The sequence below is a fragment of the Paramormyrops kingsleyae genome, chromosome 15 (assembly GCF_048594095.1).
Source record: "Paramormyrops kingsleyae isolate MSU_618 chromosome 15, PKINGS_0.4, whole genome shotgun sequence".
NCBI classification, from domain to species: Eukaryota; Metazoa; Chordata; class Actinopteri; order Osteoglossiformes; family Mormyridae; genus Paramormyrops; species Paramormyrops kingsleyae.
This window is the reverse complement of record NC_132811.1, coordinates 14,319,756-14,334,978: the sequence shown is the minus strand read 5'-3', so window position 1 is coordinate 14,334,978 and position 15,223 is coordinate 14,319,756. Positions and strand designations below refer to the sequence as shown.

Below are 15,223 nucleotides of genomic sequence, written 5' to 3'. Positions count from 1 at the left end.
ACAGTACATGCAAGCTTCACGTCACCAAAAACAATGGTAAGCACTGGATGGAGTTGTGTAAAGCACGCCACCACTGGACTCCAGAGCAGTGGAAACGTATTCTGTGGAGTAACGAATCACGCTTATCTGTCTGGCAGTCTGTGGACAAGTCTGGGTGTGACAGATGCCAGAAGAACGTTACCTGCCTGACTGCATTGTGCCAACTGTAAAGTTTGGTAGAGTAGGGATTATGGTAAGTGGTTGTTTTATTCAGGGGCTGGGCTAGGCCCCTTAGCTCCAATGAAGGGAACTCTTAATGCTTCAGCGTACTAAGACATTTTGGACAATTGTATGCTTCCAACTTTGTGAGAACAGTTTGGGGAAGGTTCTTTTTAGTTCCAGCATGTCTGTTCCCCAGTGCACAAATCAAGGCCGATAAAGACATGGTTGGCTGAGTCTGGTGTGGAAAAGTTGACTGGCCCACACAGAGCCCTGACCTCAACCCCATCGAACACCTTTGGGATGAACTACAACAGAGTTTGGGAGCCAAGCCTTCACTTACAACATCAGTGCCCAACTTCACAAATACTCTTTTTGATGAATGGGCAAAAATTCCTACACACTCCAAAATCCTGTGCAAAGCCTTCCCAGACGAGAGGCAGCTGTTACAGAAGCAAAGGGGGTACAACTCCTTATTGATGCCTAGAGATTTAGAATGGGATCTCATACAAATTCCCGTAGGTGTAATGGTCAAGTGTATATATTTTCCCTACCAGGGAATAAAATAAACATTACATTATATTACATTCCATACTGTAATAAATATCTGTTTGATTTTGACAAAGTAGAGTAAAAGTAAAGTGACAGCCAAGCCCATTTGCAGCTACACAGACACACTCCGTCACATACCTGCGAATATGACCTCTGACACGTCACACTCTGTCACTTACCCGCAAAGCTGAGCGCTGATACATCAGGCTTGACGTGCAAACAGGTGAAGAGGGGCAGCGGGTTCTGGGCATCATCCACCTTCTTCGCCATCTGGCTCAGCTTCATGTCCATACACTGGAAAGCAAAGGGTGCTGCTCTCAAAAAGCGGATCCATGTTCCGATATGGTTCACATACAATAAATGCAAAACAGTTTGTGGATCTATCCTCCATTACAGGGTAAGGGGGAGCCTAGAGCCTACCCAGGCAGGGGGCACCCTGAATGGGAAAGGACTCCCCTGTTGGGCACACATACCAGGGTTATTATCATTACCGAAGACTATAACGTCAAGAAAACATTTTCATAGTGTAAAAGAAATTTGTGACGGTTAAGAAAGATTTGTGCTTATTAACACAGCTGGAATGCAATAACTCTTGCTGGGTAAAATCCTACCTAAACTATGTGGTAAAACTATGTGCCTTTAGAACAGGGGGCAATCTTATCTGCAAAGGGCCGGTGTGTATGCAGGTTTTTGGGATAACCTTTAGGTCAGCTGTTCAAACACAGGTTTGAGGACTCTTCAGCCAATTAGTCCTCAAATTAGCAATCTAATTAGGGAGTTACAGTGAAAACCCATATACACAGAAGCCCTTTCTGGATAAGATTGCCCATCCCTGCCTTAGAACAATGTTGTAAATTGCCCTAGTTCCACTGGGAGTAATTACCTGCTCGGTGAATTCCACCGTACCTACGTGCTTAAGGAGTAGTGTCATGAATTGCCTTGCATAAGAGTGTCTTCTTGCTACTCCCAGTCCTCTGCAGCTGTGATCATGAAGACTAAGTGGCCATGCTTCTTCCTTGCTTTGACTAGCTACCCCCCTAAGCCCCCACCCTTTATGGTGGGTCAGGCAGCATTGCCTTCTTGTAATCAGACCCAGGCACCATCTTAAGCATGTAGGCCTCAGTTCAATACTTCATAAAGAAGGTCTGTCTGAGGTGTTGGAATCTGTCCCTCCAGGACCCGATTTGGGGAAATATATCATGTACATGAATATGCAGGTACTCAACAGGTGAACTGAAACACTATTTAATTATGACCATGAGATCGACCTAAGATCTTAAACCTGTTTGGCAAAAGGCTCTAAAAACAACAGCCTGACAACCACTACTTGTATGCCTTAAATAAAATAAGACAAACATTGCAAACTATGATATTTTAATCCTATGAAATTCTGGCAAATTTTTAAAGCTAAATAAACTTAACATCAGCTTCCCTGTGAGACGCTAGCTGAATGTTCTGATTTTAGCTCTGAATTCTGCAACTCTATGCAATGCCACAACCGAAAATCTTGCTGTTTCCAAACAGGAAGGAATATTATAGGTCTCTATTAAAATCTATACTCATACTGTTCTCCTTTCTGGGTAGCAAATATGGCATGCGTTAATGCAATCAAAGAAATAAAGCATTATGACTCTAAAATCAACACAATGCATTAGTGCTATTGACACTTAAAGCACTAGTAACACTGACATACACAAATATACATACTATGGATGATTTACAGATACCAATTCATCACATCTTTGGACTGAGGGAGGAAAGTGGAACACCTTGAAGAATTCTGTGAAATACACAGAGATCATGCAAAATCTAGCTGAGGGATTGAAAGTAATTCCCTTTTGAGGTCTTGAGTACCTCTATTCACTGCAGATCGCTCCTCGGTCAAGTACTTGCCCCTCAAAAAGTGACTGCACAGCCCTGCCTCTGAGCCACTACGGCATTCATAAATGTAAGTACAGACAGAAATACAGCTCTGGGGTGTGTGTCAGCTGTAACTCTACCTTCAGAGGAAGGCTATTCTTACCCCGGGGATGAGCGCCTTCCCAATGAACATGCCGAAGATGTCTGTGAAGCCGACGGGCTGCCCAGCGGCCATCTTAGATTGCAGCGCGTAGATGTACTGACTCACATGCTGTAGCGTTAGCAATCGCAGTGGTGAGTTGGCCAGCCTCTTCTTCAGCTCCTGGTTGATCTCACCAGGGCTCTTGGTTGGAAAATCAGGGTGGGAGTACAGTGTGGACATGCACCTGTAGATCCAAAAACTTCTTTCAGATGGGAATTTTTTGGTCGATTTCTCTACATGGTTTTGACAAGTTAAACAAGTTGTTAGATTAAATTCATGTGTTTGTAGTCTCTCAGTTGATCATGGAATTTAGAACTATCCCAAATAAGTTCATCCAGATATGCTACTTATACAGACATTTAGCATCTATGAGATCGATAGTCGAATCTCGGATTCAGGAGTAACAATGCGGTTTTTGTCCTGGCCGTGGAACACTGGACCAGCTTTATACCCTTGCAAGGGTACTGGAGGGGGCCTGGGAGTTTGCCTATCCAGTCTACATGTGTTTTGTGGATTTGGAAAAGGCTTACGACCGGGTTCCCTGTGGTGCTCTGTCGGAGGTGCTTCGGGAGTATGGGGTATGGTGTCCACTGTTATGGGCGATTCGGTCCCTGTATGAACGGAGCAGAAGCTTGGTCCGCATTGCCGGTAATAAGTCGGACGTGTTCCCAGTGCGGGGTGGGCTCCGCCAGGGCTGCCCTTTGTCATCGGTCCTGTTTATAATATTTATGGACAGGATTTCTAGGCGCAGCCAGAGTGTTGAGGGTGTCCAGTTTGGTGGCCTCAGGATTGCCTCGCTGCTTTTTGCGGACGATGTTGTCCTGTTGGCTTCATTTGCTGGGGATCTCCAGTGACCGGTTTGTCGTGGCTAAGAAAGAACTGAGCCGGAAAGCAAAGCTCTCGATCTATTGGTCCATCTATTGGTCTCTACCCTCACCTATGGTCATGAGCTATGGGTAATGACCAAAAGAATGAGATTGCGAATACAGGTAGCCGAAATGACGTTTCTCTGCAGGGTGTCTGGGTTCTCCCTTAGGGATAGGGTGAGAAGTTTGGATATCCGGGAGGGTCTCAGAGTAGAACCGCTGCTTCTCCACGTTGAAAGGAGCCAGTTGAGGTGGTTTGGACATCTGGTGTGGATGCCTCCTGGGCGGCTACCCGGAGAGGTTTTCTGTGCATGTCCTACAGGGAGGAGGCCCCGGGGCAGGCCCAGGACACGCTGGAGGGATTATATCTCTCGGCTGGCCTGGGAACACCTCGGCGTCCTCCCCGAGGAGCTGGTACAGGTAGCTGGGGAGAGGGAGGTCTGGGTATCTCTCCTGAAGCTGCTACCCCAGCGACCCGAACCCCAGACAAGCAGTAGGTAATGGATGGATGGATCATCAGTTACCACAATGTTATGAAAACCATAACAGAAGCACCTATTGTGTATTAGTATTATTGGATATAGATTGTGTTACTATGAAATACTTGTAGCGTGTTTCTTAGTTATATGAGGCACTCATGAGTGCCAAGAGAATCTCTTGGATCACAGGCTGTCCTGCTGTATCTGGGGAGTCTCAACCTGCCATAAGGTCCGGGAGGTAGAGCACTTTTGGTTAGTTTACAGCTGTACAGCAGAAGACAAGCAGTGAAGCACTAAGGAGGCACTTGGCTAGCTAACATTCCTAGGGCACCATGCAGTGACAAAGAAGGATTCCTTCCCCTGATCTCTCCCATTTTCCTTTCATTGTTGTTCATGACACTCACCAGGTGGATCCAGAGAGCCCAGCTATGTAGGTGGTACAGTCCAGAACTCCAGACTCAAAGAGAGCTTTCATCACGCCAGCAAAGCCCACCATGGCCCGGAATCCACCTCCAGACCCCATAACAGCAATCACTGGCACCTGGACAAAAAAAGCAGTTACCAGAACACCAAGTACAGCATCACTAGCTATAAGATAAGCCTAACCCTAACCTAAATCTATAATCAATATGACCTTACCTGCTTCTTTTTACTTGTCTTAATCAAACTAAGCATTCTGCATGGCAATTAATTGTCTGATTCATGACAGTCAAGTCAGAATTCAAAGCCCAGATTTTCAGATGTAAACCCCAGGGATTTTGGTTCAGATGTTATTCCAGAGTCAGACACACAAATTAGAAACAACTTGCTGAATCTTTCTTATTTTATGTGTCTATATTTTTTAATTGTTGGCATCCAGAGGTGTACCAGGGAAAATGTGCTGTGACTTGGGTGAACTCTTCACAAAAAGGTACTCAAGACACAAGACCAGAATAATTAATGCGCAAAAACGTAAATGTCTGGTCTGGTGGGGATAGAAACTCAGAGACCCAGAAACTGTAAAACCAAGGATTTATTAGAAAGATCAGGCAAATAGAACTGGAATCGTCAGGCTCGTCACATGGTTGCAGTCACGTATCCAAGAACTGGGGAGATCAATCCTATGGAGAACTGGGGATAAACACACAAGGCAGGTCCAAAGGAAGCAGGAGCGAGGAAGGAAGGATATGGCAGGTTAGGTAGGAATCGGAGAAGACGCGGGACAGGGCTGAAATGTTTGGTCAGGCTTATGGAAAGCATATAATAATGCGAGGGCAGAAAGGATTTTAAAGGGAGCAGAGCAGGTGATGTTTGCTGCTATTTGTCAAGCCCCGCCCCCGATGGCTGCCCCAGGGACAAGGTGCTGGTCTGGAAGGGTGGACCTAATGGAAGGCTGCAATCATGGACGGGTCGAGCACATCCACAGCCCAGGAGCATCCCTCAGGGCAGTAGCCGTCCTGGTCCATGAGGTACTGGAGTTGGCCTTGACGTCATATGGTGTACACCATCTCACCATTGGGAAGAATGAGCAGAGGCTGGATGGGGGCATCCGTTGGAGGATGTCTGACACTGTAGCGGATTAGCTTGAGGAGCATAGCATGGAAGATAGGGGAGATGCAGTAAGTACTTGACAGCTGCAGGTGACAGGATACACCTCACACCACGGGGAATAGTCCTATAAAGTGGGATTTTTTATGGATAGCCATACCCACTGACCTGGCCAGAAAGGAAGGGCTGGACATGATAAGTGGTCTGCCTGTTGTTTCTGCTGGAGCACTCATGTGCGTAGCCGTCAGTGGACCCACAACCAGGCCCCCTCACATCATTGATGCCAATCCTTGACTGGGGGGACTTCACTAACACATCTTCAAAAAGCAATCCAGCGCCATGAGGATTATGGTATTCCCTTGTGAGGAGGGGAGATCAGTGATGACATCTAAAGAGAGGTACAACCAAAGGTGTGAAGGCATGGCAAGACCTGGAGGAGATCTTATGGAAGCTGGTTGGTGGACTTGAGATGAGAGCATTTGGGACATGAGTCTATATAGGATTCCACCTCCTTCTTCCAAGCTGGCTACCAGAAGTGATGGGAAACCAGCTGCGTGGTGCTGGCAATGCCTGGGTAATTTGAGCTGCAGGAAGTGTGTATCCACTGGATGGTAGCAGAACGGAATGCTGAACAGACTTATAGACTTTACCTGCAGAGCAGTCTACAGGAGGGGTTTCTTCCTGATTGGCCTACTGCAGGGATTAATCCAAGTTCCTGGTTACTGACCCCAGAAAGCAGGTACGAGGGAGAATTGGGACAGGCTGCTCAAACTGTCTGGACAGCACATCTACCTTGATGTTCCTGGAGCCTGAGAGATAGGATACCTTAAAACTGAATCATGAAGAAAACCGACCAGCGTGCTTGATGGGCATACATTCTGAATGTGTTCTAGATTGTTGTGGTCTGTCAGCCAGGGGCACCACTCCTCTAGTTCCAGCTTGATGGGTAGTAGGTCTTGGTTCCCCACGTCTTACGTACTGTGGGAGTTAGCTTCTTTGAGTAAAAGACACACGAGTGAAGCTTTCCCGACACCTTCTGTTGAAAGGACAGCTAACCTGGCTACCTCAAAAGCACCCACCTTAACCACAAAGGGTAGATTCAAGTCCGGTTGCCGTAGAATACGTACAGAATAGAGCAGATCTTGCAGGCAGTGAAACACTACCTCAGCTCTGGGATCCACCATAGAACAGGGATCTTGGCGCACAGATGGGAGGTCAGCAGGGCAGCCACTGAGTGGAATCAAGAGTAGAAACTGGCGAAACCAAGAAACCAGCATAGTTCTTTGATTCAAGACCTCATGATTAAAGGACTGAAATATAGCTGAACTTTTGGCCAAACCATATGGCATAACTAAATATTTTAACTGTTCCACGTTGATAATAAAGAAAGACTTCGACTTGTCTCCCTCCCTGATGCGAACAAAGTTGTATGCACTGTGGAGATCCAACTTTGTGAAGATCTGGGCATCTTGAAGCTGCTCCAATCCTGGCGGGATGAGCAGCAAGTGTTCCCTCCACTTTACCGTGATAGTGTTGAGGACCCAGTAGTTGATGCATGGTCAGAGCGCACAATCCTTTTTTTTCACAAAGAAGAATCTGGACATCACAGCGGAAGTGGAAGGTTGGATGAAACCTTTTTTGCAGACCTTGGTAGTGTACACAGACATGTTTTCCACTTTAGCCCGGGACAGACAAAACAAACGTCCTTTGGTTAGCAGAGCATCCTCCAGCAAGTTGATGGTGCAGTTGGAGTGTCAATGGGGTGGCAGCCCGAAAGTTCAGGACTTGCTGAAAATGTATTGCTATTCTTTGTATTCAGCCGGGGTGAAAGAATAGTTCTCTGGGAAAGGGCTCTCTACAGAAGATACTTGACAGGGCATGGTTAAACATTGCGTGAAACAAGTGGGGGACCAGGAGCTCAACTCTCCAGTCTGCCAGTCAATCTGCGGAATATGACACCTAAGCCATGGGTGCCCCAAAATGAGTGGATCTCGTGACATTGATAGAGCCAGTAGCTGGATGGTTTCCTGATGGAGGAACCCTACCTGCAAGGTCAGAGGAACTGTGCAGTGGGTGATGTTACCTGCCGACAGCGGTTGCTGTAGGAAGGTGATGGAGGAGTCCAACACAGGGCCCTTCTCAGTCCACAGAGCAGTAGCCCACTTGCGACAAGTCATTAGCAAGATAAGTGCACATGGGCACTGTCTTCTTGGAACTGCACAGGATGCTCATCAACATACAGCCTGCACTGCACCAGGAATGAGTGGCACTGGTTCAGGTCCCCATCATATTTCTCGGGGATGATAATCAACACAACAGCAGCGGACCCAAGCGGTTTGCCCTTCCAGGAGCTGATTTGTCACTATCAACATCTGTGAGTTATGGACCTGGGCTTGTTGTAGTTGCTGTTGTGTCTCCACCAAGTCCATTGTGTATGCGAGGTATTCTGTGAGATCTGGCTTGGACAGAAACTTGGAGACCCAGAAACTGAATTAAAAAGATCAGGCAAACAGAACTGGAATCATCAGGGTCACAGTAATGGGTCCAAACAGGTTCAAAGGAAGCAGGAATGAGGAGGAGCAGGATCTGGGAAGGCAGGGCAGGAATCTGAGTAAATGCAGAATAGGGCTGAAATACTTGGTTAGGCTCATGGAAAGCAAACTATACCTCACACTGAGTGCGACAACAGAAGGGGTTTTAATGAGAGTGGGGCAAGTGAAGGCACTAATTGCCGCAAATTGGACAGCCCCACCCAATGGGACACAACAGTAACTGGTAAATAGATACAAATTTTAGTTATTTCACGCGGGCACTCTGTACTTCTCTGTTTGCTTTTTGTTGATTCAGCAAACTACCTTGATGTTTACAATGTTTACTGACAGTATCCTTTATTGTCATCAAATACAATGCTGTGTATATTATGTTCACTTTCTGCATCATTTGGTGATTTCATACATCACATGACTGACATATGAAATAGCTGAATGACAATGTTTGGTATTTGTAACAACTAAGCCCACCAAAACACATTTGGTCCACTGTATTACATCCAAATGGAGGCAGAATTTCTTACTTAAGTGGACAACTTGTCAGATTTAAGAGTCTGGGTTAAATAGTAAGTGAACAAATATAAAGGTCATTTTAACTCGGGTAAATTAAATCCGACAAGTTATCCAGATAAGCAAGAAATCCTGATTTTTTTGAACAGGCCCCTGGTACTACTAAATGGCTTGCTGACTTGCTGTACTGGGACACTTAATTTGCGTGTGACGTCATTCCCAGTTCCGAGTTCCGACCTGCGAGGTAAATTGAACGCAGTATAACAACATAGGGACATACTTCCTGTGGGGTGGTGGGGAGGAAGCAGCTCTTCTCTGTGTTCAAAAGCTTCTGCATTCCCAGCATGACCTTCTGCCGACGAGCCTTCTGGAAGAGCTTCTCCTTGTCACAGAGAGCCAAGCTCAGGCGAAGATCCTTGATAGAACTAAGGAGGCCAGGAAATTGGCATGGGGGCTTCAGTAAACCATTATTACACTGAGGGCTGGAGTAAGCTTAGGAGACCTAAGTCTCAGTGTCATGTATCAGTATCAGTGCCAAAAAAATCTGATGGCCAGGACCAAAATTTTGATGGGGGAACATACTGTCTTGGATCTTGATTTAGGTTTGTTTTTTTTAGAATCAGAATCAGAATTCACTTTATTGGCCAGGTACATCTGTGTCATGGTTCCTCCCTTGATGTGTCTGACCTGCCTCCCTGGGAGTGCCTGTTGCCTGAGTCTGCCCAAGTGCACCGACCTGAAAAATCTGTTCCACTGGTTCCTAAAACGAATCCCTCCTCTGCTGCCAACTAAAAATTGGTCGCCTGTTATAGCCATGCCCCTTCCAACTGTGACTTATAGTCTATTTTAGTGTGCCTTGGACTTTTATTTGGTGCAAGATTTTCCCAGTTTCTGTGAGTTTGCACGTTTGGTCTGATATCTGTCTTCTGGAACCTGATTCTGTTCTGTTCCTAGTTTTTTTTTATTTGCCTTGCCCCGTTCTGATTGTTCTTTGCCCTTGCCTGATCCTCACCTGTCTCTGATTTGCCTTTTGATTTGGATTCTGTCTTTCGGTTTTGGTTTTTAAGCAGGAGCGAATGATGTTTGCATGCTCCAATTAAAGCAAAGTCCTCTTTAGCCCATCACACACTGCCTGTAAGGAATTTGTTTTGGCAGTATTGGTGCATATATTCACAGGAAACACAGAACATAAAATAAAAAGAAAATAATATAATAAGCAGAAATAAAATAAATGGAATAAAATAGACTAATTAGAACCAGGTCCCCAATATTTACAGATAAACACAGTTATACACTGTGTATTGATGTGAACTAGGGACGTAACAGTACACAACATTCATAGTTCAGTAATAAACATGGTTCTGGGTTCAAGCTTCGGTTCAATTTTGGTACAACAGGGAAAACAGAATTTATTTTGAAATTTATAATTAAATATACAAACACAAAGACAACTAAGAACAGTTATAGACCGAAGTGTCCATAACAAAACCTGAGATGCTTATTTGCATGTTGTGAACTTAAATATGTGAAATAAATTGGTTAAAAAATAACATAATAGCAAACATAATGAACTAAATCCAATCAAAATCCTGTGTTACCTACGACCTAAAATGACTGCATAACTGTAGCGATAAACGCCCTATAGTAATATGTCTGAATATCCTGGCAAAAACGCCTCACATGCCACGGGGAGACGAACATGCAGAGGCAGTTTCTGCCCTGTTCCAGTCATACACACACTAGGATGATCGTCTCAAATGAGTTAGCATGTTGGATGTGTTTCCAGAAATTATGTACCGAACAGTATATGATGAATATGTGTACTGTTAAACCCGTAATGAATATGAAAAATGATTTATTTACAAAAACAGTTAAGATTGGTATTCTGGGCTTCTACTTCTTCAGCAGCTAAAGGCATAAATTGAAAAGTGAAAGTCACATGCCAACAGCTCACTGTCAAGCTGTAAGTCAGACAAAACTGACCATCAAACTGTGTGACGTGTCACTACTAATACATACCAAACCTCCAGGGACATCTCTAAATACACCTTGGTAGCCTGTCAAAACAACGCAAACATGTTAACTTCAAAATAACAGCTCTAACAACGTGACAAGCACCAAGACGCCAATATTCAGGGAATCTCAGAGATCTAATAAGTACAGTAGCAGAACAGCACAGCTACAGGAACTTCCTTCTTTTCCCATAATCCTTTGCCAACAAAAACTGTAATGTGATTTTTTATATTCATTAAAGATCCTTACTTTACCAATGAGGAGGGGAATCAGTTGTGTTTGTCCCACTTTAATATCAGAGATAGTAAACAATGCAGTTCCCAGTGTTTGATCCTTAACGTAGATGGCATCCATTAGCGTGACCTACAAATGTAACAATAAAATAACAGCTGCTGGTATTGCATCACTGGGTATTTCAGCATTTGCAGCATAATCAGCAGCACAGCAGCACCGAGGCTTTACCTCTAGAACATTCTCCTGACTAGGGTCCAATATGAATTCAAAAGTTTCATTCCATTCTGGATTCACATTGTTGTCTATCTGCTTTGTCCTTTTTTTGGTTTTAGAGACAGCTGGTACACACAGCTTTACATAAGGATGTGGGATGTCCACTGTGAGCACAAAGAATGATTCACAGAATGATTAATATTTATAGTACACAGAAAATATAAACACAACTAGCAACCAGGAATCTTTTTGTTCGCATTCTAGGGTGAGGATTTCTAGAGAAACTTACTCAACAAGTATCATTGTACTTACAATAATCACCCCACACTCCCTTGGTGACATTCTCAGCCCTCACAACCGTGACTCTGAACTTATGTGAGTACTGGTTCTCCACCTGTAAAATGCAACATCACTTGAAAACATTGCATATTCCATTGTCTCCTACTCATGACTTCATCCCAAACCAAAAAAAACTTGAATGGATTCTGCACTTATGACTGTTATTCTATCTGTAAATCAATCAGTCAGATTAATATAGTACGTTCATATGTGGTAAAAAGATACATGATTATGCAAATGCAATACAGACAATCAGTAATTAATGATGAAACTTACAACAAAACATTTAATATGCTAAACATATTAAACACATATCAAACACATGCAATAATGCAAACTTGCTTAAGTAACAGGTTTTCACTTTAGATAAGAAACATTTTTTAAGGAACTAACATGTGACAGTTTATTCTGCAAAATGACCGAATCAAGGTACAGACCTGACCTGAGAAGCAAAACTACTGCAAAGGACCGATATAAGAAATGCATGTATGTTATTGGTAAAAGATAAGAAGGAGGGAAAACAAATGGGACATACAGTATGGGGAAGTGAGATAAAGAAAGTAGCTGAATTTAACTTCTTTAGACAAGGTAATGAAACCACAAGGAGGATTGCAAAAAGGTCAACCCTGCCCTTTACTGATAGTGGGCCACCAATTAACAAAAGTAGCTGTTGTCCACAGATATCTGACCCCTTCTTGAACTGTATGTAAACTGTCGTGTTTTTTGGGTATGAAAGATGTATGGCACTTTTTGTTTGGGAGCAGATCACAAGACACCTGAATTTCTCAAGGGCTCGTAGAATTCTGAAATTAGTAATACCATCCATAGTTTTTTTTTGGGGGGGGGGGGGTTTATATCACAAATGCCAATGATAGCATGGAAATTTAGTGGGACATGGGAGCCTGGAGCCTATCGCAGGTAACAAAAGACAGATATTGCCATTCTGACACACAATCATACACTAAGAGCAATTTGAAAACCGAAATTTACGCCATTCATCCATCCATCCATTTTCTGTAACTACTTGTCGCGGGGGGTCCAGAGCCTACCCCTGAGGCTATGGGTACAAGGCAGGGAACAACCCAGGGTGGGGTGCGAACCCATCACAGGGCACACTCACACACCACTCCCTCACACATACACACCTACGGGCAATTTGGTGACCCCGATTAGCCTCAGCAAGTTTTGGACTGGGTGAGGGGGAGCTGGAGTACCTGGAGGAAACATAGAAACTACACACACGCGGAACCTGACTTGAAGTCTGGCCCGAGAGGTGTGATGCAAACTCCACACACGCGGAACCTGACATGAAGCAACAGTGTTAAGCAATGCACCCCCCAAATTTACTAATATCACTATTTTCTGCTCATTACAGAAGAAGCTATAGCAAATCAAACTTAATTTTCCACTACCCTCGTCTAGTCCGGACTGATGTAGCATTATGTACCGACTTACATGATAAACCATAGCAGACATTGGCAGTGACAGGGGAGAGATGTTTCTGAATGGAGATCAGCAGCTCAAAAGGTAGGTGTGTCTGATATTTACTGATCCTGGGAACAAATATGAGAAAAAGTATGAGGAAGTCAGTTCAGCAACTTAAGTGGCATCAGTTACATCACATAGTAGTGAATGAGCACTTAAATATTTGTTCAAATAATCAGTGTGGTTCATTTTAATCATTGTGAAATAAACTGGCACCCAAAACTACATATCATTTACGTCCAATGACACCTCATCTATTGTCACTTTAGCTAATGGCCATATTGAAGTTAGACCTGGATGAGTGAAAACATTTGTCACTAAAAACACAGAAAACTGAGCTTCTGTTTATGGAGGCAAGTCTACGGAAAGGTCTGCTATAATCTCCACACTCTACTCTGAGGGGCTGAACTTTTCTCTCAGTAGCTCAGCCCATAGCCTAGGTGCCACCTTAGACACAAGCCTCTAGTTTAAATCACATGTGGACCCATGCTTGCCATGAACCCAAAATGCTAAACCAATATCTCGTTACAAGTGAAATGGCCAATTTTCTTAGCTATTAACAAGACTTTGCACTAATTGTGAAATGGCTCATACTGCAAAAATAATCAGTGTGTGTAATTGTCTGTGTACTGCACAATTCGATACCATTATTTATGGCAATAAAAGACCGTCTGTTGTAACTGTACGAAAACCTGAATGAGACAGCAGTACAGTCACGGTCACGTCTAGGTTACAGTGATTTTTGCTTAGTGACCATTTCGCTTAACGACTTGGGGTATATTTCTCAAAAGCATAGTCGTTTTTTTTTTTTAGTCACTACATTAGCAACTTACTTAGTTGGAACCATGCAAGTGAATGGTTACTAGTTACATAGTAATTAGATTATTAAAAACACATATGAACACCTTAATCAGGTTATCGCCATAATTGTTTTATTCTTAATAAACCGACTATTGAGTGCATGTACACATAGTTGTTAGTCAGCTAACAAAATAACATAGACCTCACTACTTTGTGACTTGGGAAACTGTCCCTCCTCTACTCTGTATTGTCCTTCTCATTTAATTGTCCCCTTGAAACTTCTTGTGTTTTGAGTAGATTTGGAGCATTTTTTTTTTGTTTTTGCATGTGTTTTCAAGATTTGCACTGCATCTGTCAATTGTCATCTACTAATTTGTCACACATACTCAGACTTTGTGTTTTCTGAAATTGAGGCTCATTTTTGGAATCTGTAAGTGTTTCATAAATGTGCAGCTTGTTGACATTCATGAGCCACCGTATGTAACTGAGGTGCCGGTAAGTGATGGAAGAATGACCAGACACCCCCATGGCGCTTTGAATGATGCCATTTAATGCTCTGGCCAATTCCCAGTCATGCCCTCACCAGGATCTGCCTGTGCTGGCAACCGAATTTTATTGCTTCTTATTGTAAATTTTATTACCATTAATCAACAGGTGGTGTATTTTGATAGTTCACATGACCTACTCAGAAAATACTACCAATAATAGCATAGGGTATATATTTGATTGCACCAGTGGCCAATTCACAGACATAGCAGAGTTTGAAATTCTAAAGTACCTTACCAGAAACAACTGCCAACCATTATGTTTTATAACACATTATATCAAACGTAACACATTGCTCCTAAAAATAACAAGCACATTTTTATGACCTACTTTATTATAAGGTATAAGTTTATGCAATTGAAAATAATAATTCACACAAAAGACACAAAGCGTAGGTTCTTAATAATAAATGTTGGTCACAAAGGAATAAAAGGATTAAGACTGTGAATGAAATCAAAGTTGAAGGATAACATACCAAGGCAGAAATCCAAGCTGGAGTAATATGAATTTACAGGCCTGTCTCTAAACGAGAATCTCACTGTAACTGTGATACTGTATGTACCAGCCCTATAACTGGATAGTTGGCATAAAAAGACTGCAACATCTACAAGTCCAGTCTAGCAGGGGTACACCCTGGATGTGATGTCATTACATAATTATTTTAATTAACAAGTCAAAGCTGTAATTGTTTGCTGGTCAAAACAGCTTAGACTAGGAAATGAAGTTGTAGTTTTGATTTTAAATACTTTACAAATGGAAGAAACTCATAGCCCCCCAGGCTCTGATGCCAGTTTCACACACACACACACACACACACACACACACACACACACACACACACACACACAT

At 43.3% G+C, this 15,223-nt stretch overlaps 1 protein-coding gene across 1 annotated transcript in view; it reads right to left on the bottom strand.

Moving 5' to 3' along the window:
• LOC111840084 (cytosolic phospholipase A2-like) overlaps positions 1-14,944 on the bottom strand; it is a 33,668-nt gene extending 18,724 nt beyond the window's left edge. The window contains exons 1-10 of the mRNA XM_072699990.1: positions 14,850-14,944; positions 12,998-13,095; positions 11,516-11,597; positions 11,219-11,367; positions 11,006-11,119; positions 10,763-10,800; positions 9,024-9,168; positions 4,562-4,698; positions 2,774-2,996; positions 930-1,044 (exon numbers count right to left, since the gene is read on the bottom strand). Of these exons, the coding sequence (XP_072556091.1) occupies positions 930-1,044; positions 2,774-2,996; positions 4,562-4,698; positions 9,024-9,168; positions 10,763-10,800; positions 11,006-11,119; positions 11,219-11,367; positions 11,516-11,597; positions 12,998-13,018 (1,024 nt within the window). The 5' untranslated portion in view covers positions 13,019-13,095; positions 14,850-14,944. The remainder of the gene's footprint in view (positions 1-929; positions 1,045-2,773; positions 2,997-4,561; positions 4,699-9,023; positions 9,169-10,762; positions 10,801-11,005; positions 11,120-11,218; positions 11,368-11,515; positions 11,598-12,997; positions 13,096-14,849) is intronic.
• Positions 14,945-15,223: the final 279 nt, after the last annotated feature.